The sequence below is a fragment of the Oncorhynchus tshawytscha genome, linkage group LG12 (genome assembly GCF_018296145.1).
Source record: "Oncorhynchus tshawytscha isolate Ot180627B linkage group LG12, Otsh_v2.0, whole genome shotgun sequence".
Lineage (NCBI taxonomy): Eukaryota > Metazoa > Chordata > Actinopteri > Salmoniformes > Salmonidae > Oncorhynchus > Oncorhynchus tshawytscha.
Window position 1 is genome coordinate 27,458,579 of NC_056440.1, and position 18,043 is coordinate 27,476,621.

The following is an 18,043-nucleotide window of genomic DNA, read 5'->3' on the forward strand; positions in this document are numbered from 1 at the left end:
AAGTGGATGCTGTTATATCCTCAAAAGGGGGACCAACTCCGTATTAATGCCCGTGATTTTGGAATGAAATGTTTGACGAGGCAGTTGGTCGTGTGTGTATTAGCCGAAGAACTGAAAGAGTATGGTTTATGGACTGAGAAGGAAAAGCTCCACTAGGACCCAGAGCAGATGATGGACAACCGCCTGGTTCCATTATGGTTCTGATTGCAATGCTGTCCCCAAACCCCTTCACATTTTAAAGTTGAACAGTAAAATAGCTGAAGGTCCAGGCCTCTGCATAGAGGCCTATTAGATAGCCATCATATTGCTTCATTCTGATTCCCTCAGTTATAGTAGATTGTTTTAAATACAGGAGCTGGCGCACGCCCAGAATAATAGTTTGTGTGGAGGTGCTGACTGACGGCAAATAAACATCAAAATCATGTCGCACACTCCATGTATTGTCTCCAAGAAATGTAATGGGTATTTACCGTTTCGGCATCACTGTGCCTTCCTCAGGTTAATGTCATGAATACTTGAACCAGGTTATGTATGCACAGTGCAATTAGTGTAACCAATGACAGTAGTGAGGGGTGTGTCATATTAAGTTAATTAAAATTAATTAGTGAAACTGTTAAAAAAATAGTATATGGCGTATTAAATATTATGCTATTATCATACAGAAACATAATGGAATATTGTCCATCATATTAGCATCAACCTACATTATTGTTTCATTAAATTTCACGATTTTGTATTTCATTTGTTACATGTAATCTTTTGGTTCAACCTTAATATATAATGTACATCAACAGGGGGAACAAATTAGGTGTACGCTAATAAGCTGTAAAAATAATTTTTCAATTTACAAGACTTGTTTATAAGATGGGTCTGAGATCAAAGTCAATATTCAGACCACTAGGGGTCAATGTTTTTAGATAGGATATCCAGTAAGCCTCCCTTTTGAGGTAGTAGGATCTCGATGTTACCACCTCTCCTTGGTAGAGCAACATGCTCAATGCCTGTGTATTTGAGGGAGGAGATGGGATGGTTAGCTTCAACAAAGTGAGCTGCTACTGGATAGTCAATGTTCTTACACCTGATTGAGCTGCGGTGTTCAGCTATGCGTTGTTTTAATTGTCTTTTCGTTTGTCCTACGTTGGCTTTTCTACATGAACAGGTGATGAGGTAGATTACTCCCTTGGTCTTGCATGAGATGATACTCCTAAAAGGGATCTTTCGACCTGTATGTGGGTGTCTGAAGAAAGATGTTTTTATGGTGCTATTGCACTGTGTGCGTGAGCCACATTTGTAGTTCCCATTTGGGATAGGTGTCAAGAGTGTCTGAGTGGGCTCAGGGGGAATGTCAGATCTCACCAAACTATCTCCTATATTGCGACCTGTTGATGATGTACATTATATATTAAGGTTGAACCAAAGGATTGCATGTAACAAAAATGAAATACGAAATTATTTTGTTAAATTCAATGAAACAACAATGTATGTTGATGCTAATATGATGTACAATATTCCATTGTTTCTATATGGTAACAATAGCATAATGTATTTAATATGCTATACACCATTTTTTTAAAGTTTCACTCATTCATTTTAATTGAATCATTATGACACACCCCTCACTACTGTCATTGGTTACACTAATTGCACTGTGCATACATAACCTGGTTCAAGTATTCATGACATTACCCTGAGGAAGGCACAGTGATGCAGAAACGTTGGTAAATACACATTAAATTGCTGGGAGACTGTACATGGATTGTGTGACTTTCTTTATTTTGATAGTTTATAGTAGACAACCTGTAACACAAGCCTAACAACACCCAGGGGCTACTTATCAATGTTTTATTTAGTGAACATGTGGCAATGAACCAGTGTTTGCCTGGGAGAAAATGATTGGAGAAAAAAATATATATATACATTTTTTTCAATCATTTTCTCCCAGGTACATACTGGTTCATATATACACTACCGGTCAAACGTTTTAGAACACCTACTTGTTAAAAGGTTTTTCTTTATTTTTACTATTTTCTACATTATAGAATAATAATGATGCCATCGAAACTATGAAATAACTCGCATGGAATCATGTAGTAACCAGAAAAGTGTTAAACAAATCAAAATATATTGTGTTTCAGTTTCTTCAAGTAGCCACCCTTTGCCTTGATTACAACTTTGCACACTCTTTCATTCTCTCAACCAGCTTCATGAGGTAGTCACCTGGGATGCATTTCAATTAACATGTGTGCCTTGTTAAAAGTTAATTTGTGGAATTTCTTAGTGTTTGAGCCAATCAGTTGTGTTGCGACAAAGTAGGGGGGTATACAGGAGATCGGGCTATTTGGTAAAAGACCAAGTCCATATTATGCCAAGAACAGCTCGAATAAGCAAAAAGCAATGACAGTCCATCATTACTTTAAGACATGGTCAGTTAATCCGGAAAATGTAAAGGACTTTGAAAGTTTCTTCAAGCGCTATGATGAAACTGGCTCTCATGAGGACCGCCACAGGAAAGGAAGACCCAGAGCTACCTCTGCTGCAGAGGATAAGTTCATTAGAGTTACCAGCCTCAGAAATTGCAGCCCAAATAAATGCTTCAGAGTTCAAGTAACAGACACATCTCAACATCAACTGTTCTGAGGAGACTGTGCATCAGGCCTTCATGGTTGAATTGCTGCAAATAAACCACTACTAAAAAGGACACCAATAAGAAGAAGAGACTTGCTTGGGCCAAGAAACACGAGAAATGGACATTAGACCGGTGGAAATTTGAATTTTGGTGGAGTCCAAATTTGAGATTTTTGGTTCCAACTGCCGTGTCTTTGTGAGATGCGGTGTAGGTGAACGGATTATCTCTGCATGTGTTTTTCTCACAGTAAAGCATGGAGGAGGTGTGATGGTGTCGGGGTGTTTTGCTGGTGACACTGTCTGGGATTTATTTAGAATTCTAGACACACTTAACCAGCATGGCTACCACAGCATTCTGCAGCAATACGGCATCCCATCTGGTTTGCGCTTAGTGGGACTATCATTTGTTTTTCAACAGGACAATGACCCAAAACACACCTCCAGGCTGTGTAAGGGCTATTTGACAAAGGAGAGTGATGGAGTGCTACGTCAGATGACCTGGCGCCACAATCCCTGACCTCAAACCAATTGAGATGGTTTGGGATGAGTTGGACCACAGTGAATGAAAAGCAGCCAACAAGGGCTCTGCATATGTGGGAACTCTTTCAAGACTGTTGGAAAAGCATTCCAGGTGTAGCTCTTTGAGAGAATGCCAAGAGTGTGCAAGGCTGTCAAGGCAAAGGGTGGCTTTTTAAAGAACCTCAAATATAAATAAGTGTTTAACACTTTTGGTTACTACATGTGATATGTCCATAGTTTTGATGTCTTCATTATTATTTTATACCATAGAAAATAGTGAAAATAAAGAAACCCTCACAACGTTGATAATAGCAAACCGCTCTCCCACACGGTTGGACGTACTGCCAAATGATTTTACAGGTGGCTTATGGTAGAGAAATTAACATTAAATTATCTGGCAACCGCTCTGGTGGACATTCCTGCAGTCAGCATGAGAATTGCACACTCCCTCAACTTGAGACATCTGTGGCATTGTGCTGTGTGACAAAACTGCCCCCAGAAGAAGGTTCACCTGTTTAATGATCATGCTGTTTAATCAGCTTCTTGATATGCCAGACCTGTCAGGTGGATGGATTATCTTGGCAAAGGAGAAATGCTCACTAACAGGGATGTAATTTGTGTACAACATTTGAGAGAAATAAGCTTTTTCCTCATCAATCTACACCCAATACCCCATAATGACAAAGCAAAAACAGGATTTTATAAATTGTACAAATTTATTAACTGTTACAATTAAATTTGACAAGTATTCAGACCCTTTACTCAGTACTTTGTTGAAGCACCTTTGGCAGCGATTTTAGCATAGTCTTCATGGGTAGGACTCTATAAGCTTGGCACACCTGTATTTGGGGGGTTTCTCACATTCTTCTCTGCAGATCCTCTGAAGCTCTTTCAGTTTGGATGGGGAGTGTTGCTGCACAGCTATTTTCAGGTCTCTCCAGAGACGTTTGATCAGGTTCAAGTCCGGGCACTGGCTGGGCCACTCAAGGACATTCAGAGACTTGTCCTGAAGCCACTCCTGCGTTGTCTTGGCTGTGTGCTTAGGGTCATTGTCCTGTTGGAAGGTGAACATTCGCCCCAGTCTGAGGTCCTGAGCACTCTGGAGCAGGATCTCTCTGTACTTTGCTCCATTAATCTTTTCCTCGATCCTGACTAGTCTTCCAGTCACTGTAAAACATCCCCAAAGCATGATGCTGACACCACTGTGCTTCACCGTAGGGATGGTGCCAGGTTTCCTCCAGGCGTGACGGTTGGCATTCAGGCCAAAGAGTTCGATCTTGGTTTCATCAGACCAGAGAATCTTGTTTCTCATGGTCTGAGTCTTTAGGTGCCTTTTGGCAAACTCCAAACAGGCTGTCGTACCTTTTACTGAGGCGTGGCTTCCATCTGGCCACTCTACCATAAATGATTGGTGGAGGGCTGCAGAGATAGAGAACCTTCCAGAAATACAGCTGTCTCCACAGAAGAACTCTGGAGCTCTGGAGAGGTCTGGGAGGTGACCAAGACCCTGATGGTCACTCTGACAAAGGCCCTTCTCCCCCCCCAATTGCTCAGTTTGGCCGGGTGGCCAGCTCTCTGAAAAGTGTTGGTGGTTCCAGTCTTCCATTTAAGAATGGTGGATGCCACTGTGTTCTTGGGGACCTTCAGTGCTGCAGAAATGTTTTGTTACCCTTCCCCAGATCTGTGCCTTGACACAATCCTGCCTCGGAGCTCTACGGACAATTCCTTCGACCTCAGGGCTTGGTTTTTGCTCTGACATTAACAGTCAACTGTTGGACCTTTTTTTGATGATAGGTGTGTGCCTTTACAAACTATTGCTTCTCTTTTGACCCAATGATCACTCGGCTACACAGCTGATGCCAACTGGACTTTTCAATAACACGGTACCTCATTTTGTTTACCTGTCGGCCCAAGCCTCAATCTCCGGTCCTCTATGTACCTAACTGACCCGCTCTGCCCATTCATCGCCATTTACTCGTTGTTGTCTTAGCTCTCCTGATCAACACCTCTGATTGCTTTATGCCTCTCTGTCAATATGCCTTGTCTACTGCTGTCTTGGCTAGTTCTTAATGTTGTATTTCACTGTAGAGCCCTCTGTCTAGCTCCAAAATGCCTTAGATAGCTCTTTTGTCCCACCCCACACACATGCGGAGACCTCACCTGGCTTACGCGTCTCATCGTCACTCAATGCCTAGGTTTACCTCCACTGTACTCACATCCTACCATACCCTTCTCTGTACATTAGGCCTTGAATCTATTCTACCACTCCCAGAAATCTGTTCCTTTTATTCTGTCCCCAACACACTAGATGACCAGTTCTTATATCCTTTAGCCGTACCCTTATCCTACTCTTCCCCTGTTCCTCTGGTGATGTAGAGGTTAACCCAGGCTCTGTAGCAGCCAGTTCCACTCCTATTCCCCAGGCGCTATCATTTGTTGACTTCTGTAACCGTAAAAGCCTTGGTTTCATGCATGTTACCATCAGAAGCCCTCTCCCTATGTTTGTTTTATTCACTGCTTTAGCACACCGCCAACCCTGATGTCCTAGCCGTGTCTGAATCCTGGCTTAGGAAGCCCACCAAAAATTCTGAAGTTTCCATCCCTAACTACAACATTTTCCACCAAGTTAAAACTGCCAAAGGGGGTGGTTAGCCTGTAGAGTTCTGTCATGCTATCCAGGTCTGTGCCCAAAAAGTTCGAGCTTCTACTTTTAAAAATACACTTTTCCAGAAACAAGTCTCTCACGGATGCCACTTGTTATAGACCCACCCCCCCACCCCCCTCGCCGTGCCCTGGACATCATATGTTGAGAGTTTGTACTGTTAGGTGACCTAAACTGGAACATGCTTAACACCCCGGCCGTCCGTCCTACAATCTAAACTAGATGCCCTCAATCTCACACAAATTATCACGGAACCTACCAACCCTAAATATGTAACCATGGGCACCCTCTTAGATATAATCCTGACCAACCTGCCCTATAAATACACCTCTGCTGTCTTCAACCAGGATCTCAGCAATCACTGCCTCATTGCCTCATTGTAATGGGTCCGCGGTCAAAGGACCAACCCTCATCACTGTCAATTGCTCCCTAAAACACTTCAGCAAGCAGGCCTTTCTAATCGACCTGGCCCGGGTATCCTGGAAGGATATTGACCTTATTCCATCAGTAGAGGATGCCTGGTTATTCTTTAAAAGTGCTTTCCTCACCATCTTAAATAAGCATGCCCCGTTCAAAAACATTTAGAACTATCAACAGATATAGCCCTTGGTTCACTCCAGACCGGACTGCCCTTGACCAGCACAAAAACATCCTGTGGCGTACTACATTAGAATAGAATAGCCCCCACGATATGCAACTTTTCTACGGCTGGCCATGCTTTCCACCTGGCTACCCCTACCCCGGTCAACAGCTCTGCACCCCCCCACAGCAACTTGCCCAAGCCTCCCCCATTTCTCCTTCACCCAAATCCAGATAGCTGATGTTCTGAAAGAGCTGCAAAATCTGGACCCCTACAAATCAGCAGGGCTAAACAATCTGGACCCTCTTTTTCTAAAATGATCTGCCGCAATTGTTGCAACCCCTATTACTAGTCTGTTCAACCTCTCTCTCGTATTGTCTGATATCCCTAAAGATGGGAAAGCTTCCGCGGTCATCGGAGACACTCTAGACCCAAACTGTTACAGACCTATATCTATCCTACCCTGCCTTTTGCCTTCGAAAGCCAAGTTAAACAGATCACCGACCATTTCAAATCTCACAGTACCTTCTCCGCTATGCAAGCTGGTTTCCGAGCTGGTGCACCTCAGTCACGCTCAAGGTCCTAAACGATATCATAACCGCCATCGATAAAAGACAGTACTGTGCAGCTGTCTTCATCGACCTGGCCAAGGATTTCTACTGTCAATCACCCCATTCTTATCGACAGACTCAACAGCCTTGGTTTCTCAAATGACTGCCTTGCCTGGTTCACCAACTACTTATCTGACAGAGTTCAGTGTGTCAAATCGGAGGGCCTGTGGTCCGGACCTCTGGCAGTCTCTATGGGAGTGCCAAAGGGTTCAATTCTCGGGCCAACTCTTTTCTCTGTACACAAATGATGTCGCTTTTGCTGCTGGTGAGTCTCTGATCCACCTCTACACAGACGAAACCGTTCTGTATACATCTGGCCCTTCTTTGGACGCTGTGTTAACTAACCTCCAGACGAGCTTCAATACCATGCAACACTCCTTCCGTGGCCTCCAACTGCTCTTAAATGCAAGTAAAACTAAATGCAACTCATCCTTTGGCCGCCTTTCCAGTTCTTTGCTGCCAATGACAGGAATGAATTGCAGAAATCACTGAAGCTGGAGACTCATCTCCCTCACTAACTTTATGCATCAGCTGTCAGAGCAGCATACCGATCATTGCACCTGTATATAGCCCATCTGTAAATAGCCCACCCAACTACCTCATCCCCATGCTATTTTTTGTTGTTGTTGCTCCTTTGCACCCCAGTATCTCTACTTGCACATTCATCTTTTGCACATCTACTACTCCAGTGTTTAATTGCTAAATTGTAATTATTTCGCCACTATGGAATATTTATTGCCTTACCTCCCTAATCTTACTACATTTGCACACACTGTATATAGATTTTTCTATTGTGTTATTGACTGTACGTTTGTTTATCCCATGTGTAACTCTGTGTCGCACTGCTTTGCTGTATCTTGTCCAGGTCGCAGTTGTAAATGAGAACTTGTTATCAACTGTCCTACCTGGTTAAATAAAGGTGAAATAAATAAATAAAATGTCCAGTCAATTGAATTTACCACAGGTGAACTCCCAGGTTGTAGATACATCTCAAGGATGATCAATGGAAACAGATGCGCCTAAGCTCAATTTTGAGTCTCATAGCAAAGGGTCTGAATACTTATGTAAATAAGGTATTTCTGTTTTTATTTTTAATAAATGTGCACATATTTCTAAACCCATGTTTTTCTTTGTCATTATAGGTATTTTGTGTAGATTGCAAAAAATATATATTTAATACATTTTAGAATAAGGCTGTATAGTAACAAAATGTGGAAAAGGTCTGGGGTTTGAACTTTCTGAAGTCACTGACAATATAACGTTTTAAAATGTGAACTGTGTATTTCAAGTTTAAGAAGTGACACAGATTGTGTTTGAGGGTTATTCTCTTATCCCCCAAAACAGATGCAGCCAGCAGCAAGCTGCAGGGCAGTAACATCTTCACCATAGCCAAGCGCACGGTGGAGGGCCAGGACATGCTTTACATGTCCATCAAACTGTCCAATGGCATCTGGGTGCTGGCTGAACTGAGGGTGCAGGCTGGAAATCCCAACTACACGGTGAGCACAGGGGAGGGACTGAGAACAACTTTTTATTAAAGGAGAGAAATCTAGGAAAGACGGGTGGATAAGAATCACTTCAATGACAGCAGAGCGGAGTGTAGGGATGGAGTGGGGATGAATAGAGATGGGCATGATCTGGAGTGTAGGGATAAATAGAGATGGGCATGATCTGGAGTGTCGGGATAAATAGAGATGGGCATGATCTGGAGTGTCGGGATGAATAGAGATGGGCATGATCTGGAGTGTCGGGATGAATAGAGATGGGCATGATCTGGAGTGTCGGGATGAATAGAGATGGGCATGATCTGGAGTGTCGGGATGAATAGAGATGGGCATGATCTGGAGTGTCGGGATGAATAGAGATGGGCATGATCTGGAGTGTCGGGATGAATAGAGATGGGCAGTGTCGGGATGAATAGAGATGGGCATGATCTGGAGTGTCGGGATGAATAGAGATGGGCATGATCTGGAGTGTCGGGATGAATAGAGATGGGCATGATCTGGAGTGTCGGGATGAATGGAGGTGGGCATGATCTGGAGTGTAGGGATGGAGTGGGGATGAATAGAGATGGGGATGATCTGGAGTGTAGGGATGAATAGAGATGGGCATGATCTGGAGTGTAGGGATGAATGGAGATGGGCATGATCTGGAGTGTAGGGATGGAGTGGGGATGAATAGAGATGGGGATGATCTGGAGTGTGGGGATGAATAGAGATGGGCATGATCTGAAGTGTAGGGATGAATAGAGATGGGCATGATCTGAAGTGTAGGGATGAATAGAGATGGGCATGATCTGGAGTGTAGGGATGGAGTGGGGATGAATAGAGATGGGGGTGATCTGGAGTGTAGGGATGAATAGAGATGGGCATGATCTGGAGTGTCGGGATGGAGTGGGGATGAATAGAGATGGGGATGATCTGAAGTGTAGGGATGAATGGAGGTGGGCATGATCTGGAGTGTAGGGATGGAGTGGGGATGAATAGAGATGGGGATGATCTGGAGTGGGGATGAATAGAGATGGGCATGATCTGGAGTGTAGGGATGAATGGAGATGGGCATGATCTGGAGTGTAGGGATGGAGTGGGGATGAATAGAGATGGGGATGATCTGGAGTGTGGGGATGAATAGAGATGGGCATGATCTGAAGTGTAGGGATGAATAGAGATGGGCATGATCTGAAGTGTAGGGATGAATAGAGATGGGCATGATCTGGAGTGTAGGGATGGAGTGGGGATGAATAGAGATGGGCATGATCTGGAGTGTGAGGATGATCTGGAGTGTGAGGATGATCTGGAGTGTGAGGATGATCTGGAGTGTAGGGATGAATAGAGATGGGGATGATCTGGAGTGTAGGGATGAATAGAGATGGGCAGGATCTGGAGTGTGGGGATGAATAGAGATGGGGATGATCTGGAGTGTGCGGGTGAATAGAGATGGGGATGATCTGGAGTGTGCGGGTGAATAGAGATGGGGATGATCTGGAGTGTGCGGGTGAATAGAGATGGGGATGATCTGGAGTGTGTATGGGTGAGTGAGTCATCATCACCAACCCTGCTGGCTAAGAGTATTTCACCTGAGGGGGGGTGTCTGTGGGTATTGTTTCATTTGTGACGCATTGTGTGTCAGTGTACTGTTGTCTGCTTACTTGGTTATTAGCAGTAGCCCAGGACATTGTGCATGAGTATTTCAGAACAGTGACCTTGACGTGACTCCTCAGCCCATCTCGTTTGTCAATGTGCTTTATGATCATGTTTTTATTCATTATACATGCATTTACTGTATTCTTTCCCCAGCCCAAATGAGTCCATTTCAGTCAGTCAATCTGTTTTATCCATCTCGCTCAAATGTAGCATTTTAAATGTAATTCCTCCACAGTTCATTGTGCATTCAGCTTGACTCATCTGTCAGTGGTTGAAGCCTCTGTATTTGTTGGTCTATTGGTATTTTCGTTCAGGAGATGAATGAGTTTTCAGTCTGTGAAATGACTCAACTGAGGTGTTTGATCAGCCCTTGACTTGTTTGTCTTGTTCTGTTAGTATGTCTGTAGTCATTTTTGTAGTTGATGTGTTTTTGTCTCCACTTGTGCTGTTCTTAATTTGTCTAGGATTTTGAGTTTTTTTTTCTTCTTTTCATATATATATCTCAGCCTGAACACCTGTCAGGATATGCCCTCTTTCTGTTGCTTTCTCCTATTCCTACTACCCCTTAAGGCTCTCTTCCTCCCTACAGATGACTACCATCAGAAGATCTGGATCTTCACTGAAGATGCTAACATTTTTCACATGTGCAGCATGCACTCTCACATCTCTGTGCTGCTGCTGCATGGATCTGATGCTCTCTCAGTACAACACGTGAAAGTCAACCTGACACATGCTTGTGTTGAGCAGTTATTTTTAGCATGAGAAAAGAACACTGTGGATCGTACTCAGCCTGTGGGAAGATTCCACAGCTCCCTGTAGAAAGGCAGTAAAGCTGACATCAGTTAAGAAATGATGCCATCCTAACTCTATATATTGGCTAGCTGACAACGTCACAAGCGATGCGCGTGATTCAGTGGGGCAAAAGTCTGTTGTAATTCTGGATGGCCAGATAGCTAACAATAATGCCAAGAAGCTGCCATGTGGGGAGTCGTAAGTGGCTCGTTTCAGCTAGTTGTGTCTTGTTCTTGATACCATTTTGAGGTGTCTTGACTGATGTCATGTCTATGCTAATATGGCAAAAATTTGCTGGGTAACCAACAACTGTAATAATGTATTTGAGAGAAGTTGCTAAACAACCAAACCTTCTATACTAACTGGGTCTACTCTAATGTAACGTTGCTAACCCCAATGCTCCTCCATCACCCCACCTATTTGGTGCCAGTTATCCCATGATTCTCAGCTTCTTAGCTCTGTCTTTTTAAAGTGGAGCACTGGGCCCTCACCTCTTGTCCCCATGGCAACAGCATGACCAATGGCAAGGGCTGGTTCACTCCCCCCACCCCAAGAGTGGCTAATTGCAGGGGTTTGTGGGAGAATGGTGCTCTGGTACAGCCAGCGCCATGACCGTGCCACCATACACAACTTCTATGTACTCAACTTTCAGCTCTCCTTCTTCCCCCACTCATCGTTCAATCTCGGATATCCTTATATGGTGCAGAAATCACAGCATCTTTACATCTTCCTACATCTTCTTCCATTCTCCTAAAACACTACCACCACCCACCTGCACTGTTTCTACCAGTCACTGTTTTCTACAGCTAGTTATTTTTCTCCTCTGTCCTTTATTCTCTCACTCTCTCCTTCACACGCCACCCTCATATTGACTCACAGGCAGATTATTCAGCAGCATTTTACAAAGCCTTAAGCAAAATGCCCACACACCATGTAAGCCTAGTTGATCAGAGCTTTTCTACAACCTGGTTTAATAAGCTGATCCTTATGACAGCCAGCTAGGCCTCATTTTCTCCAACTTGGCCTAGGTTGTGTGTTTCTGACTAATCATGCCAGCACCATTATGCATTAGTAAAGAGCCAGCAGTACACAGAGCAGCGGCAGCCCTGGAGGGAGGAGTTGTGTAGTGTTCCCACTCGTCTAGCGCAGCATTGTGGAATGTACCAATGCAGTGCTGGGGGACACTCTGTCACCATGGTACAGCAGTGTGATCTCCTGTCCCATGGGTCAGAGAGGGACCTGGTGTGAACCTCTGTCTAATGGGACTTCAAATGCTTCTGGCCAGTTAATGACAATTGCTATTAGAACTGCTAAGCACGAGCCAGCCGGGACTGTCAATCACCACACAATCACCCTGGCACCGCAAACGCACGGCTACAGTAGTACTGCTGCAAACGCACGGCTACAGTAGTACTGCTGCAAACGCACGGCTACAGTAGTACTGCTGCAAACGCACGGCTACAGTAGTACTGCTGCAAACGCACGAAGTAGTACTGCTGCAAACGCACGGCTACAGTAGTACTGCTGCAAACGGCTACAGTAGTACTGCTGCAAACGCACGGCTACAGTAGTACTGCTGCAAACGCACGGCTACAGTAGTACACAGAAGTTTTGAGCTTTTCCTGCATGACTGCAAAAACGGCTACAGTAGTACTGCTAATGAAAAGCTACACACAGAATTTTGAGCTTTTCCTGCATGACTCTAATGAAAAGGAAACCGCCTCTAAGAGCTCTATTAGTTCCTGCAGCAACACTCAACTTCACAAGGAAAGAAGGAATGAGACATTTTTTTTTTTCTGCTCCAAGCTGATAAGATTGAATAAAGGCAGCATTTATAATGCTAATAAATTCTCCCCCGCAAATAAAATGAAACAAAATGCCTCTGCTGAAATGGTGGGAATAGAGGAGGTTGGGAGCTATTCACTCTTCAGTCATGAGTCAGTGAAGCTGCTGAAATAATTACCATGCTTATTAAACAGACGGTGCTTAAAGTCCTGCCATTACAGTTGCATTGCACTAACTGACTAGACTATCGAAAGGAGCTTTTCTTGAAGGTATGAAAAAGTGGCCCGGCGAATTAGCCTTCATCCCGTCCATACAGCTTCCTCATCCCTGAAAAGGCTCTCTCAAGGATGTTCGGTCAAATGATGACCAGGAAAGGTGTGATTCTGTTTTAGATCACTGAACTATAGTTCATCTCTCATAGCACTTGACTCCTGAGATAAAGACGAGGGCAGCAGCTGCTCCACATGAGAGATTATATTTGTTGTTTATGAAGAAATGACACTGAGCTGTTTTGTTGATTTGAGTTATTAAATAATCATGTACTGTATATTGTTGACTGCTTCGCTAGCTTGTCCATGTCTTTCTAAAACAATAGCTTCTACCTGACGTTTGTTCTCCATGTCACGCTGGCTTTTGAAACTGTTTTGCTTTGGCTGAACATCTGAACTAGTGTTCTTCTTGACCAGGTGCTCTCAACACCTAACACCTGCTAACAGAAAGACGACTATCTCCTTGCCCAGCCAGACCATGTAGTAACTAACTCTCTCTTCTCTCTCCTCAGATCTCTCTGAAGTGCAGAGCACCAGAGGTGTCCCAGTGTGTGTTCCAGTGCTACGAGGCAGTGCTGAAGAACTGAACCCCTGACAGGGCTGAAGTAGGGGGCGCAACCTGAGGCATGGAGACTGGAGACTGGCCCTGACTGGAGGGACCTCCTGGACCCCCAACCGTCCTGACCCTCTCCTCCCCCTTCTCCTGACATACAGGCTTTTGAAAGACCCTTCCCTTGTAGAATCTCCAACTTTGCTGTCTGTCTGTGTGCCTCCCTGGGGACTCTGGTTTCTATCTGTTCTTTCTGTCAAGCACTAACCCTCCACTCTACAAGTCCTTATCTGATTTAAGTCTGAAGTCTCTAGCCCTCATGGTCCCAAAGCTTTCTATAGACCAATCCTGTCACCCACATCAATAGTTGGAATGGCCTTTGTCTTCTTCACCTTGAACATGGTTGGGGTTGTGTTTCCCATAACCCACCAAGTCTAGTCGGTCTTCAATGAGAGCTCACTACCATGTCAGATCTCCCTTGCATGATGGCCTAACTCCAGTCCAGCCCGTGCTGATCTGATTCAGTTCACCCTTCTCCCATGAGCCTCTAATCTGGGACACACCTGGTAGGGATTTTCAGCTAGTGCTGCTGGGGGAGACTGATGCGATCCTTGTGATCCTTGTGACTGTTTCTCCATACCCCCCTGATGTCTTCTCTTTTCACGATTATCTCACCTCGCGTCTCTGCAAATTAGTACCTATATTTAGTGTGTGTAATCAGCAGTTAAATCTCTACTGTCAGCATACCTTTTGGTGCTTCACATTAAAATGTGGCAGTACAGACACATTGTTTCCCCATATCTTGGGGCTGTGAAGCACCTGCTGTGTTCCTGTTCTCACTTCACTCACCCCTCAGCCCCCCCCGCCACCCCTCTCGATGTCTTCACTTCTCTCTCACAAACACTCTCCTCCTTTTTCTTTTAAAGGGATGTGATGTCCCAGCTAGTAAGAGACACTAAATGTTTTGGAACACACCATGTCACACATGTGTTTAGTTTGTTGTTTGCTCTTGATGTGCCCATTGGGCTTGTTTATTGTTGTTGTACTCAATCTCTGCTGTCTCTTGGAGCAGGTCTCTCTCTCCCGTGTGTGTGTGTGTGTGCATGTATTTGTGTGTTGGGGTGCCTGTGTGCTATTTGTTATTAGAGATGGTTGGAGCAACTAAGGCTACATTAACACAGGCAGCCCAATTCTGATATTTTGCCCAATTATTGGCGAAAGATCTGATCTGATTCGTCAAAAGACCAATTATTGCCAAATAGATCAGAATTGGGCTGCCTGTGTAAACTCAGCAATATACGCCTCACTACTACATACAATACCTTTTCTTTTCCTAATTCTTGCCCCTTTTCTTCTTTAAAGTAATTCCATTATGTATTCCCAGGTTTGTGTTTGCAGTGTGATTGAAGTTTTAACTCTGGGCATGCAGGCGGGCGAGGGCCACAGATGTTTGGATGTTGTTTCTGCTGTGTGCGCTCTGTTAATCAGGGCTGCTTGGGCTCCCTGCCAGGTTGTTGCATTCTCCTCCCCTCTTAGTTGGTCAAGTACCTCTGCCACCTGTCATAGAGGCTTCAAACCACCTGTATGTTCTATACTTTATCTGTATAGGAAACTAACTGTAGAGGTAGCACACATCATGAAGTCTTTTGTATGAAGAAAATCTGACCAACTCAACTTCACCATTCTGTTTTACCTAGTCTCTTTGGAAAATGAATTGGTTATTTAAACTTTTGAGTCATTGAATCAGAACCCTCTGGAACATCTCCACAGTGAGCACTTTCACTACTTGGAGATGAGTGGATTTACTTGGTCTGTGTGTGGTGAAAACTGACTAGTGTGTATGTGATGAAGCTGTAAAGGAGAAATCTAATGTTTTTTTGATTGACCGTTTGTGTGTACATCATTTGAAACAGAACTATTAAAAATCAGATATATTCACAAATGCCACAAGTGCATTTTATGAATTGACTTGAATCATCAATTAGGAATGGTATACCACGTTTAGTTCCATCCAATAAGGATTCCATAAGATATACACTGAGTGTACAAAACATTAGGAACACCTGCTCTTGCCATGAGACTGATCAAGGGAATCCAGGTGAAAGCTATGATTCATTATTGATGTCACCTGTTAAATCCACTTCAATCAGTGTAGATTGAGGGGTTAAAGAAGGATTTTTAATCCTTGAGACATGGATTGTGTGTGTGCAACTAAGAGGGTGAATGGGCAAGACAAAAGGTTTAAATGCCTTTGAACGGAGTATAGTAGTAGGTGCCAGGTGCACTGGTTTGAGTTTGTCAAGAACTGCAACGCTGTTGGGTTTTTCACGCTCAACAGTTTCCCATGTTTATCAAGAACGGTCCACCACCCAAAGGACATCCAGCCAACTTGTGGGAAGCGTTAGAGTCAACATGGGCCAGCATCCCTGTGGAACGCTTTCCACACCTTGTAGAGTCCATGCCCCAACGCATTGAGGCTGTTCTGAGGGCAAAGGAGGGTGCAACTCAATATTAGGAAGGTGTTGCTAATGTTTTGTACACTGAGATCTTACATTATTATATATATATATATATATATATATATATATACAGTAATATAAAGGGCTAAGCCAATCGCAACACTGGTTAGTATTGTACTCGTAGAATTTACAATCTGATGAGTAACTCTTCTTCCACACTTGGCCACATATGCAGACACTGCTTGATGGACAGGGAGAACATGTCTGCTTTATAAGTCTCTGAAGTAGGGAAGATGATCAGAAGTTGTTTTAAATAATTTGTCCTTTTATGTAATATGTACATACAGATTCCATATTAACAAATGGGTTCATGTTGTATATTATAGGCATATCTACAGTTCTCTTTACAATGACCTTCGGAAGGGCTGTCCACACTCGGTTGAGTGAGCTGTCATTTTTTTTACAGTATTGTTGGGCAGCCTTAAACAGCTTTGCATACTAATTTGATGTTCCCTCTCCCCTCATCCCTGTTCTCCTCTACCCTAATCCCTTCACACATCTGCTCTCCTCTCCTTTCATCCCTGCTCCTCTCTCTCTGTCCTCACCCCTTCTTTCTCCATGAGTCCAGAGTGAAACCCAAGGTTTATCTGGAGCTCAGGGCTTTATTTATCCCTATGACAGACTGGGAGCAAGAAGAGGGTGAGGTTTTGAAGTGCTAGTAGATCGACGCTTTACATTCTCTGAGCTGTACCCACTCAATCTAGCAGTTGCCAAGAGTGACTGGGGTGGGTGGATAAGCTAAACTGCTCAATTTTGTGGTTGGTTTGTTGACTGGAACCCAAATCTTGTTACCAGCAGTGGGTTGAATTAATATTCCTCAGCACCATACACAGTATATGCTACTACAGTACATGGAACAGCCTGTGGATCAAGGTGTGAATTACGGGGGTGGGGGGCTTGGCTCCCCTGAATGAGATGTTAGCTTTTTGTTGCATTTAGGAGAGCTAACTTTAGGAGGGTTTCTAAATAATGCTAATTGAACCATTCTCTATTTGTTTGAAATGTAGTGGTAAATATGAAAATTAAAGCATCCAAATTAAATCAACGCCCCCACCTCTCTGTCATGGTTTAAAATAGGGGTGTCAAACTCATTCCATGGATGGCCTACTGTCTGCTGGTTTTTGGTTTGTCCTTTCAATTAAGACCTAGACAACCATGTGAGGAGATTTCCTTACTAGTTAGTGACCTTAATTCATCAATCAAGTACAAGGTAGGAATGACAACCTGCAGACACTCAGCCCTCCTTGGAATGAGTTTGACATTGTGGTTTAAACCATTTATTTCTATGTGGCGGTGCTGTCCACTCAGCAGTGCTGAATTTCGGCCTCAGCTGAGCTCCTGTACGTATAGACTTTCCTTTGTACGTGCTCATTTCTGCCATTTGTTTGCAATTTGTCCTTGTTTTGTTTTTTTAAAGCCTTCATTCCAAATTCATTTGATTTATTCGTTGATTTTATCATTGTTTGCTTTAGTCAATCATTTGTTTAGAGCGCTCATTGCGTTGTTTTTCAGGTGCGCACAGGTACTGGTGCTCTCCGTGCCATCCTAGGCCAGAAGAAGTAGACCATTTATTTAGCTTTGTAATTTTTGTTTGCTTTCATGGATCAGATGATGATAGTCGACAATATCAGTAGACAACTACCCTACAGCAAGACACCCATACGCATCCAATCTATCCAACAAGTAGGCTGGCTCTACATGAATGACAGTAGGACTACTATAAGGTGATTGTTTCGGTAAGAAGAGGTTTTAACGTTCGGTTAAAAGCATTCGATTTTGCAAAGCCATAGGCCTACATTATTGTGGATTTGTCTCCCCATGATAACTGTTTTCAAGGCAAAATGTTATGTAGGCATAGTTACTTACAGCGCATTTTCCCAGACCTCCAAGATCCATGATTCGTGCAGGGGTTAAGTTCAATGTTAAATGCTTCATAATGACAAATAACCCTGTCATAACTGTCATTAATAACCCTTTCCTGCCTGGTG

General features: G+C 43.7%; 1 protein-coding gene across 5 annotated transcripts in view; it reads left to right on the forward strand.

Moving 5' to 3' along the window:
* The window catches only part of LOC112248515 (AP-1 complex subunit beta-1), a 41,161-nt gene extending 25,678 nt beyond the window's left edge, over positions 1-15,483 (forward strand). For all 5 annotated transcript variants that reach the window (XM_024417611.2, XM_024417612.2, XM_024417610.2 and 2 more), the window contains 2 exons: positions 8,342-8,496; positions 13,499-15,483. In XM_024417611.2, the coding sequence (XP_024273379.1) occupies positions 8,342-8,496; positions 13,499-13,573 (230 nt within the window). In that variant the 3' untranslated portion in view covers positions 13,574-15,483. The remainder of the gene's footprint in view (positions 1-8,341; positions 8,497-13,498) is intronic.
* Positions 15,484-18,043: the final 2,560 nt, after the last annotated feature.